General features: G+C 46.2%; 2 protein-coding genes across 5 annotated transcripts in view; both read right to left on the bottom strand.

Moving 5' to 3' along the window:
* Nucleotides 1-5,164, bottom strand: part of NPR3 (natriuretic peptide receptor 3) — a 92,849-nt gene extending 87,685 nt beyond the window's left edge. For 2 of the 4 annotated variants that reach the window (XM_050793838.1, XM_050793839.1), the window contains exon 1: nt 4,211-5,164. In XM_050793838.1, coding sequence (XP_050649795.1) covers nt 4,211-4,331 — 121 coding nt within the window. In that variant the 5' untranslated portion in view covers nt 4,332-5,164. Of the gene's footprint in view, nt 1-2,476; nt 3,897-4,210 lie in introns of those variants that run through there. The other 2 variants (XM_050793836.1, XM_050793837.1) reach the window with 1 other exon arrangement.
* The window catches only part of TARS1 (threonyl-tRNA synthetase 1), a 1,036,507-nt gene that overhangs the window by 750,157 nt on the left and 271,683 nt on the right, over nt 1-14,667 (bottom strand). The gene's annotated exons all lie outside the window — the stretch shown is intronic.

The following is a 14,667-nucleotide window of genomic DNA, read 5'->3' as shown; positions in this document are numbered from 1 at the left end:
TTGAGCACTTTGTATTCGCCTGGCACTGCTCCCACGCATTCCTGGGTTAGCTCCTCTAACCCTCCCAGTTTCCCAAAGACCTGGGTGCTCTGACTACCCCCACTTTACCTAAGGAGCTTGAGGTACAGAGGTTTCATAGCAGTCCAAGATCCCCAGTCGGTGACCGAGCCACAAACTTCACTGCAACCATATACCGAAGCCCTATTTAATACATTAACTTCTTATGGTAAAGTAACTGTGTTATTTCAATGTGTTTGTAAAAGGTCCCCTAAGAGAGCTTTGTTATTAGGCAACTTTCTCTCTTGAGTGTAAGGAATTTCAGGGTGGCAGGGTGAGGACGATTAGAGGAGAAACTTGTGTTTCCTATTTCTAAATATCTGCCAGGTCACTGTTGGAAATCTTTTTTAGAGTAAGAATTGTAAAATACTAATCTTATCACTTGTAAAATATACAGGTCAGTTAAGCAAACTTTCACCACTCAATGCAAACTTGGAGGAAAAAAAAAAAAAAAAGCAAGGAGACTTCGGAACGTCTATAAGGCTTTTGGAATTAAAAAATAATTCCCAGCAGCCGACTGCAGCCCTAGTCCTCTGAAGCCCGGGGCGCACCAGTCCCCAGGCCCACCAGGGAACTGCCGTCCGCCCAGTCCCAGGCCTCAGCCACTGCTGTGAGGCTGAGGGGCCCGGGCAGCGATCTGCCCTCCTCTGGGCTCACACACGCCCTTGGTTTTGTATCCCAGGCCACGTGCGCCGGGGCAGCCGCTGACATCGGGACCTACAGGGTAGTGGCATTACGGACAAGTCAGCAAACCGCGGATCTCGCCCGTAGGGTGACACACCCCAAGCCCCAGCCCGCCTTGGGAAGTCTCTGACTTATAGCTCCTAGCCCTCGAAAGCCGAGAACTAAAGAAGCAGGTTCCGGGAACCATGGCAGCCCAGGGCGCAGACTCCCCCATGGAGGCTGCAGAAACCCGGCGACTGCGAGTTGGGAGCTTAGATGTGGGTTCCTTGCCGAGGCGTGGCAAGCCCGCAGCCGTTGGACACACGTGCCCTTTTTCATAATCGGCAAAGCCCGCGCCCCGCCTGCTTGGCTGGCAGGGATTCGGCACAGACAGCCTGGAGTTCGAGAGCTCAAAACTTGGCCAGGCATTCCTACTGTCAAACACCTCTCGCCTCTTTGCTCTAAAGGGTGAGTCCCAGGTGGCCAAGATGGCAAGGCGGTGACTGCAGCGCCAATATTGATGGCTTCTCTGTCCACTCTCACCTGTTCCTGGGGCCCTGGGCCTCAGGTTGCGCTGTCCCCTACGACCAACGCCCAGGTGCCCGGCCATGCCAAGTTGTGGACGCGCCCCGCGCCTGGCTCAACTCCGCTCCCCTTCGGTCTCATTCGCGTGGCACTGGGGTCTCGGGGAGCTTTGCCGGGATTGCACCACTCAGATTCCAGGTGCGTGAGCGCCGAGGGGGAGCAGAGACCGTTTTCCCTCATCGCTGTGCTCCTAATCCCTGACTGGAGGGAGGAGGGATCGCCGCTATGCTGGGATCTCAGCCCGCCTTCCCTCAGATTCTACCCTACAGTAAAATGGGCCACACTGGCGATTACACGTCCGCGTCCACCCGCTCCCCGCAGCCATAGCCACCATCCTTAGCCTCGAGCCCTTTGTTCAGTTTGGGTTTTATTCCAACACCCAAAGACCCATGGAGAAAATTTGGAGGACAGGTGGAAAGAAGATTCAGCTCCCGTTTCTTCTAAAGGTACTCCCGCAAAGCTTAGCTCTGGGCGCATTAGGACTGCGTTGCAGAACACGCCGGGGGAAGTGAGTGCAGCCAGAATTCAGACACACAGGGGCATTTTTGATGGAAACCACAGAAGTTCGTTTATAAGGGGCTGGAAGGGAAATGAAAGGAATGAGAAGAGTGGTTCAACAAGCCTTTAAAAGAAACCTGGGGTCTGTGGAAACAACAGTCAGGGAAACGTCGAGAGCAGGCCAGCCAAGTGGTGACGCCTGGCTGCGAGGCGTCCGCGGACGCTTCCGCACTAAGTTGGGGTGCAAGCCGGCAAAGGAATGAGGAACAAGTTCTTTCCGTCTCGGATGCTTCAGACCGTGGATGGAGCCAGTCACTGGGAGTGCGCCCCCTAATCGCCAGCCCAGTGCTGGCAAAGTGGAAACCGGGAAGAAAAAGCACCCAAGTGGTTTGACAGCACCTGTTGGACCTGGGCACGCAGGAGCTGCGGGCTCAGACGCCCTCCCCTCCAACCCCTTCACCTCCCTGGGACCCTCTATGTACACCCCTCGACCGCGATGGGCGGTCGTCAAAGGTCGTCGCAGCCACACAGCGCATACCTGAACGAGTGCCCGCGCGTACCCGCCCTCAGCGCCGCAAGGGGGAGTGGGGTCTGCAGAGTGGACGGGTGTGCAGGAAGAGCCTCGGAGAGCGGTTGGGTTAGGGCCCGGGGTCCGGGACGCGCCCCTGCTCACCTCTCTCACTGGCCTGGATATTGCGCACGATGTCTTCCAGATCCAAGTCTTTGGTCTCGTCGAAACTGTAGATGGACGTGTGCAAACCCTCCTCCTGGAAGACCTCGTGGACCCCCTCGAGGGTGAAGAAGCAGTTCCGCTCCAGCTTGTCGTCGCTGTAGACCAGCGCAGCGCGGCTCCAGTGGTGGTGGCGGAACAGCGCGAGCATCATTTCGCCCATCTTGGCGTAGGCGGGCGCCACGCGCGTGAGGTGAGAGTACTCAGAGTCCTTGTGCTGGAAGCCGGCGGCCAGCGCCCCGGCCGACAGCATGGGCAGGTCCCAATGCGATGCAAGCCGGGCCACTGGCGCTGCTGCATACTCGCACACTGGCCCCAGGATAAGGTCAGGCTTGGTGCCCCGCGCCGCCGCCACGCGGTCTACCAAGCTGAAGAGCGCACGGTTCCCACAGTCCGAGTCCTCGTAAGCCACCTGGAAGCGAGTGCCCGGCGGCAGAAGCCGCCTCCCAGTCCCGTTGCCCTCCACGCTGCGCAGAGCGTACTCGATGGCCGGCCGCACTCGGGTCAGTGAAAACAAGTACGAGTCATCCTGGGGCAGTAACACCAGCACCTCGATCTTCTGCGGCGGCAGCGCCTCTCTCTCCCGGCGTCCGCCGCCTATGCCCGCGCCCCCGCCGCCGCCGCCAGCGCCACCGCCACCAGTGCCGCCTGCCAGCAACGCCCAGCCGAGTAGGACGCACGGGGAGAAAGTGAGCACCAGCAGAGACCGCATCGTGCCTCAAGAAAGCGCTTGCCCTCGCCGCCGACTCGCCCTCTGCCCCCCACCCACCCTTCCTCTTTCCTCCCCACTCTTCTCTCCAAGGTCCCTGCGCCCCCTTGGGCGCTTTAACGAAATAGAATACCCCCTTCAGTAATGCGCCAAAAGATAGAGAGGAAGCGTCCTTCTTTGCAATGTCACTAGTTTTTCTTAAAAAAAGAAAAAAAGAAAAAAGAAAAAGTTCACCGGGTGTAAACCTGTGCGTCTGTACTATACATATATACTTGTATATATTCGCCCTCCCTTTATACATATACTATTTTGCTTAGAGGTGGCTTCTTATTTGGGCGTTGCTAAGGTTGCTTTTGAAAGCGTTTTTGTAAAAGAAAAAAAAAAGTTAGACTTGTCCAAGTGTTTGTAATTGACGATGCATCTCCCTCGCGTTTGATCTCATTGATTCGCGCCGGTTCCTGGATCCATAGCCCGCGTTTAAATAGCGTGGCAGCGGCTGAGCGTGTTACCACACATGGCACTCCGAGGCCGGGCTTGTATTTCCAGCGGGTAGGGTGGGTAGGGGTGGGAAGAAGTGGGGGCTGGGCTGGGGGAGTCTCTCATTAACATTCTTACATCAGGGCTCCTCCCCGCACCCCTTCCCTACCCATCGCGCCCCTGTCCCTAACCACCACTCCCCGCCGGCCCTCGGCCTTTTCCTTAAAGCTGAAATCGCCCACGTCTGCACCAGCAGGAGCCCCCACCACGCCGCGTGCCTCTGCGATCCCCGCCTCTCCCTTGCCAGCTCCAGCTCCTGGCTTTAAACAAGGAAATGTGCTTTAAAGTAGAGAAATGCGCGCGCGCACGCACACGTACACACACACACCGTGCAAAAAAAAAGAAAACAACAACAACAGGACTGGGAGAAAGGGATGGTTCTAGAAATTGTGGTTTCGGTGCAATAATCCTTAGGTGCCGCTTGCTCTCACCTTTCTGGTTGCGGCCACATTCCCTCCCGACGCACCGACGCGGGGCGAGCACCTGACCTTCCTGGTCCCTCGGTGCAAGGTCAGGGAACAAGGACCAAGGTCCCAGTGCAGATGGCTCCATCGCGGACCTGGTGTGCCCGGCTGGCCCGGGCGTCACCCACACCCCGCCTTCCTCAGCCCCGCACCAGCCCCCTCCCGCTGGGCCACGCAGGTTCGCGCTGGAATCGCAGTGGTGCCGGGGTCACAGTGTCCCAGTTCATGGACCCTCCGTCAGCTCACTGAGAGCAGGAAAGTGAAACTTGTTGCTCCCAAAGGCGAGCGAACGGTTCAACTTCTGGAGGTGTCACAAAGCTTGGAAAGCATCCCCAAAGCGTCCTCGGGGCTTTGTTTGCTAAACCAGGTACCTAAATAAAGGGACTGCCTTTCCCAAAACGTTTCCGGTAGGTCCCCCGGGTACGACACACGCTCCCCACCAACCTGAGCGCTCAAAGATCCAACCGCTCCTCATCTGGAGCGCTCCAGGCACTGTGCCGTGGTTCCGCGACGCCAAGAAAAGTTCTGCCTCGGAGACCCAGTCCTTTCACTGGCCACAGCCACAACAGCGGTGGAGACCGGAGGGAAGCGGCTCTGGAGAAGTCCGTGACCAGAGGAGCATCGCGGGAGTCCGCCGTGCGGCTGGGCAGGTCAAAACGGAACTGGACCTTCTTCTGCAAGTCATTTGCAATGTGAACGTGCTACACTAGGAGGGAGAATTCTGACAATTAAGTCCTGCACATTTAAATACATTGAAAATGTGTTAAAATGGTCTTTCATTTAACTAGGCGTCCGTATCCACAAATTTCTTCTAGTCTCAGACCAACGCCCTCTTTCGGCAGAAACTTGCACCCGACTCAACCCCGGTGCGGCAGTCCCAGACCCTGCGTTTTTTACTCCGAGGCCCTAATGCGCTCTGGTTCTCACTTGCGACGGGTAAAAAGGCAAACTGGGGTTTCTGGAGATATGGCAACTTCTGGCGTCAGCGCTCGCCGCCCTTAACAGCACTCTCATCACTCTTTCTGGAAACGTCAATGTGATTATGGGTAATGTTTCAGCTTCTGGGTCATTTAGATTTCAGATTATGCACTGTGATCCTGAAATCTTCCCCGTTAAGTAGGAGCTTCTAATTCCTGCGAGAATTTCCATTTATTTAATTAGCGCCACTAACCAGGAGCAAAAGAGACGTCTGTATAAAATTTAATTCCACAAACAGGTAATCCACACACACTGAAAATTGAGATTTAGTGCTTCACAGCAATTTCCTGAATTTGCAGAACGACAGGCATTTATGACAGCATGGATTTAAAAAAAAAAAAAAAAAAAAAAAAAAAAAAAAGAACAACAACAACAACAAAACAAGAGCTAAATCATGAACTCCAAGGGTCTTAATGGATTTCAAAACTGGTTGCCAGGAGACATCAAGGAACCAGGGTTTCCTGTTACTCCGCGGTATGCCCTGTGTCTGGGGAACACCAGCCAATGGCGATATGATTCTGCTGTGTGTGGTGTGGGTTTATGCGGAGAGCCTGGGGTTTCAGTGGCACCAGTGTGAACGCCTGTCCCATCCCAGATGCAAACCAACCTCGCCCGCAGTTCAACAGCAGGGCAGTGCACCTAAGTTAGGGGTGAGTGCCCGTAGCCTCTCCGCAGCTTTTGGACAAGAGCTCTCGACTTGCAGTTTGTCACACTTAAGAGCACCAACAAGACCAAGCTGCGGAAGGGAAGAGACCCCAAACCATGCAGCGGAACGAATAAAAAACAAATGCCAGTGTTACGCTTTTGCTGAGGCTCAAAACACCCCTTATGAATTCCAAGGAGCAACAATTAAGATTTTTTTAAAACCTTTTCAAATGAAAAGAGTCACAAGATTATAGGAGGACCCACCAAGTAATGTAAGTGTATGGATTTCAGTGTTATGGGTTTGTTTACTTTCCATCAAATTAGAATTTTTGCAACCAACTAAAAGTTTGTGTAAATATGTAGTTCTAAATCTTCAGGCCAGAAGACTTAAATCACCCAGCCTGACACCCCTTACTCTCTAGATGAATTAAGGCCCAAACAGTATAAATTATATATTTAAATACCTCTTCATCCCCTGAGAATATTTTTAAATTGGATTGGATTCAAAACAAACCATGGACCACCAGTTACATCATGTAAAAGTGTTAGGAACAAAGTTAATTCCTACTCTAAGTAATAACATTCTTTATATCAATTTTTTATATATATAGCTAAGTTTTGAGGCCTCTACAGCACAATAAACCCACAAACAACATTTTATAGTAGAATTTTTACAGCACTTTAGTCACAAAAATGAACCAAAAGAAAAAAAAAAGGAAAAAATAGAAATAACTCATTTCTTTGACTCGATTTTTAAATATTATTTCTTTCAATTCTGTAAAACACTGAAATGGGGAAAAAATAAGTATTTTTTTTAACATTCAAAAGAGTGGTAACCTTTTTACTAGGTGCTTCCTTTCTGGCTTCAGTTGTTGAATGAAACCAAAGGAAAATTATCGGAAAATGCTACAAAATGAAAGAAAATTAGCCATTTGAAAGAAAGACGATGTTAGCCCTAAACAGGATATTTCCAAAACTAATAGACTTTTTATGAGGTTTAGAAATGTCTTACTTAAGATCCACAAACCATGTTTCGTTGTTTTGTTTGTTTGTTTGTTTTTTTTTTTTTAAGCTACTACAATAAGGTGGCAAGTTTTCTATAAAGTATTCAACGGTTCGTTTTTCAGCTCTATGAAATGAAATTACTGTCTATATGTTATTTCTCACACCAGGAACGACAGCATTAATATAGGGAAACTAACATGTGATTCTTTGAAGTGTATTAGAAATTCTATCGGAAGTAAGTTTTCTCCACCAACCGTAACAGTCTCTGCAACTCTTCTCCCTTGGCATCCTGGCTGCAACCTCTAAAGTAAGAACCCATCCAGATTTTCAAAGGGCCTTTTCTACCTCGTTGAGCCAGTCCTAAAGTTGTACTCAAGAATACCCCTGTGAAGCCTGTGGCCCACAATAAAATACCTTCTGAGGCCAGAATTGTTGAAAACACACTCCCCCCAGAGGCAGAAAAGATGAAAGAACATTACAAATAATTCAAGAACATTTCTATAATGTAATGAGTGTTGAGATTTCATTCTTTACATACAGTTGCTGTTTTAGAGGGAACTATTCAAGAAGTGGGGAAAAAAATCAATGGATGCCAAAAAATTAAATTAAAACTTTGCCTCTGGGTTCTCACTTTCCTTGGCAGGAACTTCATTAACTTACCCTTTTTCTTCTATTATACAAATCTATTATTTTAATTTTCCAGCACTATAAATAATAGTAATTTTATTTTTTTTCTAATTAAATTTATGATTCAATTTCTTCAGAAGCTGCAGCTAAATGTGACCTTAAGGGGTTCTTTTGAAAACACATAGTTGTTTCTGTATTACAATCCTCTTAGATTTCTATCAACTACAATCTTTTTTCACTTCTTTGAAGATGTTCTGAGGCAAAGTGACATTTAGAAAGACTTCTGAAAAATATATAGTCTGTGATTTAACCTGAATACTGGCATGAGATTTGCAAGCTATATGAAGAAGTCTCATATCATTGATTTATAGACAAGTTACTTTATGTAGATTATTATATTCACAAAAATGAGTGTATGAGGGGACTTCAAAAAGTTCATGTAAAATGGAATTAAAAGATAAAAATTTAAAATATGAACTTTATTTCTTAACATAAGATTCATCAAGTTCAAGACACTCTTCTGAGTGGTGATCTCAACCATGTAGTTTATCCCTAAAAAACCAAGGGTCCTGGAAACTTAACCATGTCAATGTAATCTTTATTAACTGGAAAAAAAAAAAAAAATGAGTGCCCTTTACAGATTTTTTTAAGATCTGGAAACAAAGAGAAGTCAGAAGCCAAATCAGGACTATGAGGTAGATATCTAATGATTTCCCATCAAAACTCTCACAGAATCACCTTTGTTTGATGAGAGGAATGAGGAGGAGTATTGTTGTGGTGGGGAAGAAGTCTCTGGTGAAGTTTCCCAGACATTTCTCTGCAAAGTTTTGCCTAACTTTGTCAAAACACTTTCATAATAAACAAAAATTATCATTCTTTGATCCTCCAGAAAGTCAACAAGGAAAATGCCTTAAGCATTCCAAGAAACCGTTGCCATAACCTTGGCTCTTGACCACTTCAACCTCTTGGTAGCTACTGCTTTCATTGTGTTTGTCTTCAGGATCATGTTGGTAAAGCAGTGTTTCATCCCCTGTGTTGAAATGACAACACAGGGACCATTCTTGCATTGACATAAGGAAATAACTGAGACTGGGTAATTTATAAAGAAAAGATGTTTAATTGGCTCATGGTTCTGCAGGATGTACAAGAAGCATGGCACCAGAATCTTCTCAGCTTCCAATGAGGGCCTCAGCAAGCTTACAAGAATGGCAGAAGGCGAATGGGGAGCAGGCACCTCACATGCTGAGAGAGAGTGCAGAGTTGGCAGGGAGGTGCCACACACTTAAACAACCAGATCTCATGAGAATTCACTCACTATTGCCAAGAACAGCACCAAGTCATGAGGAATACTCCCCCATGACCCAAACATCTCCCACCAGGCCCCGCCACTGACACTGAGGATTACAATTCAGCATGAGATTTGGCAGGGACAGTTCTGCAAATAAATGCTTTGGGATCTTTCATTTGTTTAAAATTTCCATTGAAAGTTCTGCTTTTGTCTTCAACTAATCTAGCTGCAACAGTTTTGTCACCCATGGACTGGAATATTTGCTGAACTTCAATTTTTCATCGGAAATGTGTAAGCTGAACCAATTGAGATATCTATGGTGTCGATTATTGTTTCTGCTGTTAATCGCTGGTCTTCCTCGTTGATATGGTTTGGATCTGTGTCCTTGCCCAAATCTCATGTTGAATTATAATCCCCAATATTTAAAAGGGGTTTGGTGGGAGGTGACTGGGTCATGGGGGCAGTTTCTCATCCCCCTTGGTGCTGCCATGGTGATAGAGTTCTCATAAAATCTAATTGTTTAAAAGTGTGTAGCATCTCCCCCTCCACATCCCTCCTCCTCCTGCTCCAGCCATGTAAGACATGCCCCCTTCCCCTTTGCCTTCTGCCGTGATTGTAAGTTTCCTGAGGTCTCCCCAGAAGCTGAGCAGACGGCCATCATCTTGCTTCCTGTATAGCCTGCAGAACTGTGAACCAATCAAACCTCTTTTTTTAATATAAATTACCCAATCTCAGGTATTTCTTTATAGCAGTGTTAGAATGGAGTAATACAGGCATGAACAAGGCTGGTTGGTTGGTTTGTTTTTTCTCAAAACTTGATGTGGATGGTCTGCCACTGTGGGCTTCATTATCAACATCATCTTGTCCCTTCTCACAATGAGTTATCTATTTATACACTTCTGATTTCCTTAAGGCATTGTCCCCACAAGCTTTTTGTAAAGCACCAATTACTTCACCATTTTTCAACCCAAGCTTCACTGTAAATTTAATGTTTCGCCTTCCTTCAATTTCAGCAGAATTCATTTTGCTCTGATAGTGCCTCAAATTGAATCCTATTCAGACGTGTCATAAAAAGTTAGTATAAGTTTGTTAAAAAATAATTTTGAAATCTATGCATAGTTTTTTCATAATACACATATTCCACAAACTTTTTGAAGACCCCTTATATGCACTTTAACTTCATGCATACCAATACTGACTACATTTAATGGACTTATTTAGTTGTACGCTGCCTTCTTCCAAAAAGGATTGAAGAAAGCACACAAATATATAAAATCAAATTTTAGAAAACTTTCCTGCACTGGCTGGGGAATGGGCATTGGGCCATGTGCAAATGCCAGTGCATGTTGCAGAGCCACTGGGTCTTACTCTCTTGTAATAGCCTCAGAAATGATCTCCTCTCCCATCTCAGTTTCCATAACATTGCTCAGATTTGTGATCACACCAAACTGTATTTCCATTTGCAGGAAAATATGTCTGGGTTGGGATCTAGTCTCTAGGGTGGTATACTGTGTTAAGATCATGCATTTAGAAGCCTCATAAACCTGTCTATGCATTATCACCTAACCTGTTTAACCTTCACTTTCTCAATTTTCTCACTTCTAAAATAGAGATATCAATTGGGAGACAGAGCAAGCTAGCTAAATAGAAGCTCCATCAGTTGTCCTCCCCACAGGAACACCAAATTGAACGACTATACACACACACACACACACACACACACACAACCAAAAGAACACTTCATAAGAACCAAAAACCAGATGATAAATCACAGTACCTGGTTTTCATTTCATATCACTGAAATGGGTACTAAAAAGGGTAGGAAAGACAGCCTTGAATTGCCAATGCTACCCTTCCCCCTTTCCCCTTCCCCCATCCTCCAGCAGCAGCCACGTGGTGTGGAGACAGAATCTGTGCACTTGAGAGACAGAGTGCAATGACTGTGGGACTTTGCACTGGGACTCAGTGCTGCCCTTTAACAGCAGAAAGTAACACTGAGCAGAACTCAGCCAGTGCCTATGGAGGGAGCATTTACACTAGCCCTAACCAGAGGGGAATCATCCATCCTAGTGGTTGGAACCTGAGATACAACAAGCCTTGCCACAGTGGGCTAAAGTGCTCTGGGTTCTAGATAAACTTGAAAGGCAGTCTAGGCCACAGGGATTGCAATTTGTGGGCATGTCCTGGTGCTGTGCTAGGCGTGGAGCCAGTGGACGTGGGGGGCACATGACCTAGAGAGACACCAGCCAGGGTGGCCAAAGCAGTGCTTGCACCCCACCGTCTCTCAAACCCAGGCAGTGCAGCTTGCAGCTCCATGAGAGACTCCTTCCTTCCACTTGAGGAGAAGAAATGGAAGAGAAAAGAGGACTGTCTTGCAATTTTGATACCAGCTCAGCCACAGTAGGATAAGCCATCAAAAGGAGTCCTGAGGCCCCCATTCCAGGCCCTAGCTCCCAGATGACATTTCTAGACATACTCTGAGCAAGGAGGGAACCTGCTGCCTTGAAGGGAAGGACCCAGTCCTGGCAGGATTCATCGCCTGCAGACTAAAGAGCCTTTGGGCCCTGAATAGTCAGCAGTAATAGCCAGGAAGTATTTGCTATGGGCCTTTGGTGAAACCCAGGGCTATGCTGGCTTTAGGTGTGACCCAGGACATTCCCAGCCGTGGTAGCTACTGGGGGAGGCTCCTTCTGCTTGAGAAAAGGAAAGGGAATACTAAAGGGGACTTTGTCTCCTTAAGTACCCGCTTAAGTACCAACTCAGCCACAGTGGCATAGAACACTAAACGGGCTTTTGGGGTCCCCAATTCCAGGCCTTGGCTCTTGGAAATGGAGACCCCAAGAAGCCATTGGATGGCATTTATGGATATTTCCTGGGCCAGAGGGGAGCCCAGTGCCCTGAAGGGAGACTTCCAGGCCTGGCAGTATTTATGACAAGCTAACTGAAGAGTCCTTGGGCCATAAGTGAACATCAGCAGTAGCCAGGAAGTCACTCATCATAATCCTGAAGTGGTGATGACCACAGAGAGAGATTCCTTTGCTTATGGAAAGGGAAGGGAATAGTGGCACAGAATTTGTCATGTGGCTTGGGTACCAGCTCAGCCACTGTAGACTAGAGAGCCAGGTAGATCCTAAGGTTTCCAACTTTAGGCTCTGGCTCCTGGATGGCATCTCTGAACCCACCTGGGGACAGGGGGAGCTCACCATCCTGAAGAGAAGAACACAAGCCCAGCTGGCTTTTCCACCTGCTAATTGTAGAGCCCTAGGGCCTTGAGTGAACCTAACTGGTAACAAGGCAGTGATTACTACAGACCTTGGGCAATACCCACTGCTGTGCTGGCTTCAGGTCTGACCCAGCACAGTCCCAGTGGTGGTGGCCACCACAGGGGTACTTATGTCAGCCCTCCCCAGCTTCAGGCAGCTCAGCACAGAGAGAGAGAGACTCCATTTGTTTGGCAGAAAATAAATGGAAGAAAAGAAGAGTCTCTGTCTGGTAATCCAGAGTACTCTTTCATATCTCATCCAAGACCACCAAGGCAGTACCTCTATAAGTCTGCAAAAGCCACAGCATGACTGAGCTTGGGATACCCCCTAATGCAGATACAGAGGCAGTGACCAAAAACTTAGATTACCATACCCAAGTCCCTTTGAATACCTGGAAAGCCTTCCCAGGAAGGATGTGTATAAACAAGCCCAGACTGCAAAGATGAAATAGAAACCTAACTTTTCAATGCCCAAACACTGACAAACACCCACAAGTATCAAGATCATCTAGGAAAACATGACCTCACCAAATGAACTAAATAAGGCAACAAGGATCAATCCTGGGGAGACAAAGATATGTGATCGTTCAGACAGAGATTTCAAAATAGCTGTTTTGAGGAAGCTCAATTAAATCCAAGATAACACAGGGAAGGAATTCACAGTCCTATAAGATAAATTCAACAAAGAGATTGAAATAATTTAAAAGAATCAAGGAGAAATTCTGGAGTTGAAAATGCAATTGACCTACTGAAAAATGCATCAGAATCTCTTAATAGCAGAAGTGATCATGCAGAAGAAATAATTAGTGAACATGAGGACAGGATATTTGAAAATACATAGTCAGAGGAAACAAAAGAAAAAATAATTTTTAAAAAACAGCCAGCAGACATATGAAAAAATGCTCATCATCACTGACCATCAGACAAATGCAAATCAAAACCACAATGAGATACCATCTCACACCAGTTAGAATGGCAATCATTAAAAAGTCAGGAAACAGATGCTGGAGAGGATGTGGAGAAATAGGAACACTTTTACACTGTTGGTGGGAGTGTAAATTAGTTCAACCATTGTGGAAGACAGTGTAGCAATTCCTCAAGGATACAGAACTAGAAATAACATTTGACCCAGCCATCCCATTACTGGGTATATATCCAAAGGATTATAAATCATGCTACTATAAAGACACATGCACACATATGTTTATTGCGGCACTATTAACAATAGCAAAGACTTGGAACCAACCCAAATGTCCATCAGTGATAGACTGGATTAAGAAAATGTGGCACATATACACCATGGAATACTATACAGCCATAAAAAAGGATGAGTTCATGTCCTTAGCAGGGACATGGATGAACCTGGAAAGCATCATTCTCAGCAACCTATCACAAGGACAGAAAACCAAACACAACATGTTCTCACTCATAAGTGGGAACTGAACAATGAGAACACATGGACACAGGGCGAGGAACATCACACACTGGGGCCTGTTGGGAGGTGCAGGGCTGGAGGAGGGAACAGCATTAGGAGAAATACCTAATGTAAATGATGACTTGATGGGTGCAGCAAACCAACATGGCACATGTATACCTATGTAGCAAACTTGCATGTTGTGCACGTGTACCCTAGAACTTAAAGTATAATTTTAAAAAGAAAAAATAATTTAAAAGAAAACAATGAAGTACATCTACCAAATCTAGAAAATAGCCTTAGAGGGGCAAATTCAAGAGTTATTGGCCTTAAAGAGGAGGTAGAGAGAGTGATGCGGCAGAAAGTTTATTCAAAGGGATAATAACAGAGAACTTTCCTAACCTAGAAAAAGATATCAATATTCAAGTATAAGAAGGTTATATAACACCAACCAGATTTAACCCAAAAAAGAACTTGAGACATTTAATTATGAAACTCCTAATGGTCAAAGATAAAGAAAGGATCCTAAAAGCAGCAAGAGAAAAAGAAACGAATAACATACAATGGAGCTTCAATACATCTGGCAGCAAACTTCTCAGTAGAAACCTTACAGGCCAGGAGAGAGTGGCACAACATATTTAAAGTGTGAAGGAAAAAACTTTTAAACTAGAATAGTATATCTGGTGAAAATATTCTTCAAACATGAAAGAAAATTAAACATTCTCCCAGAAGTACAAAAGCTAAGGATTTTGTCAATACCAGACCTGTCCTACAAGAAATGCTCAAGGGAGTGATTCAATCTGAAAGAAAAGGACATTAATGAGTAATAAGAAACCATCTGAAGGTACAAAACTCACTATTACTGTGTAATAGTAGGTACGCAGAAAAGCACAGAATATTATAACATTGTAATTGTGGTGTGTAAACTACTCATAAATTGAGTAGAATGACAACAACATAAACTAATCAAAAATAATAACTACAAGAGCTTTTCAAGACATACACAATACAAGAAAATATAAATACAAATGACAAAAAATTAAAAAGCAGGATGATGAAGTTAAAGTGCAGAGTTTTTGCAAACACCGCATGTTCTCACTCATAAGTGGGAGTTGAACAATAAGAACACATGGACACAGGGAGGGGAACAGCACACACTGGAACCAGTCAGGGGTTAGGGGATGAGTGGAGGGACAGCATTAGGA

This window comes from Macaca thibetana, chromosome 6 (genome assembly GCF_024542745.1).
Source record: "Macaca thibetana thibetana isolate TM-01 chromosome 6, ASM2454274v1, whole genome shotgun sequence".
NCBI classification, from domain to species: domain Eukaryota; kingdom Metazoa; phylum Chordata; class Mammalia; order Primates; family Cercopithecidae; genus Macaca; species Macaca thibetana.
This window is presented reverse-complemented; position numbering and strand designations above follow the sequence as displayed.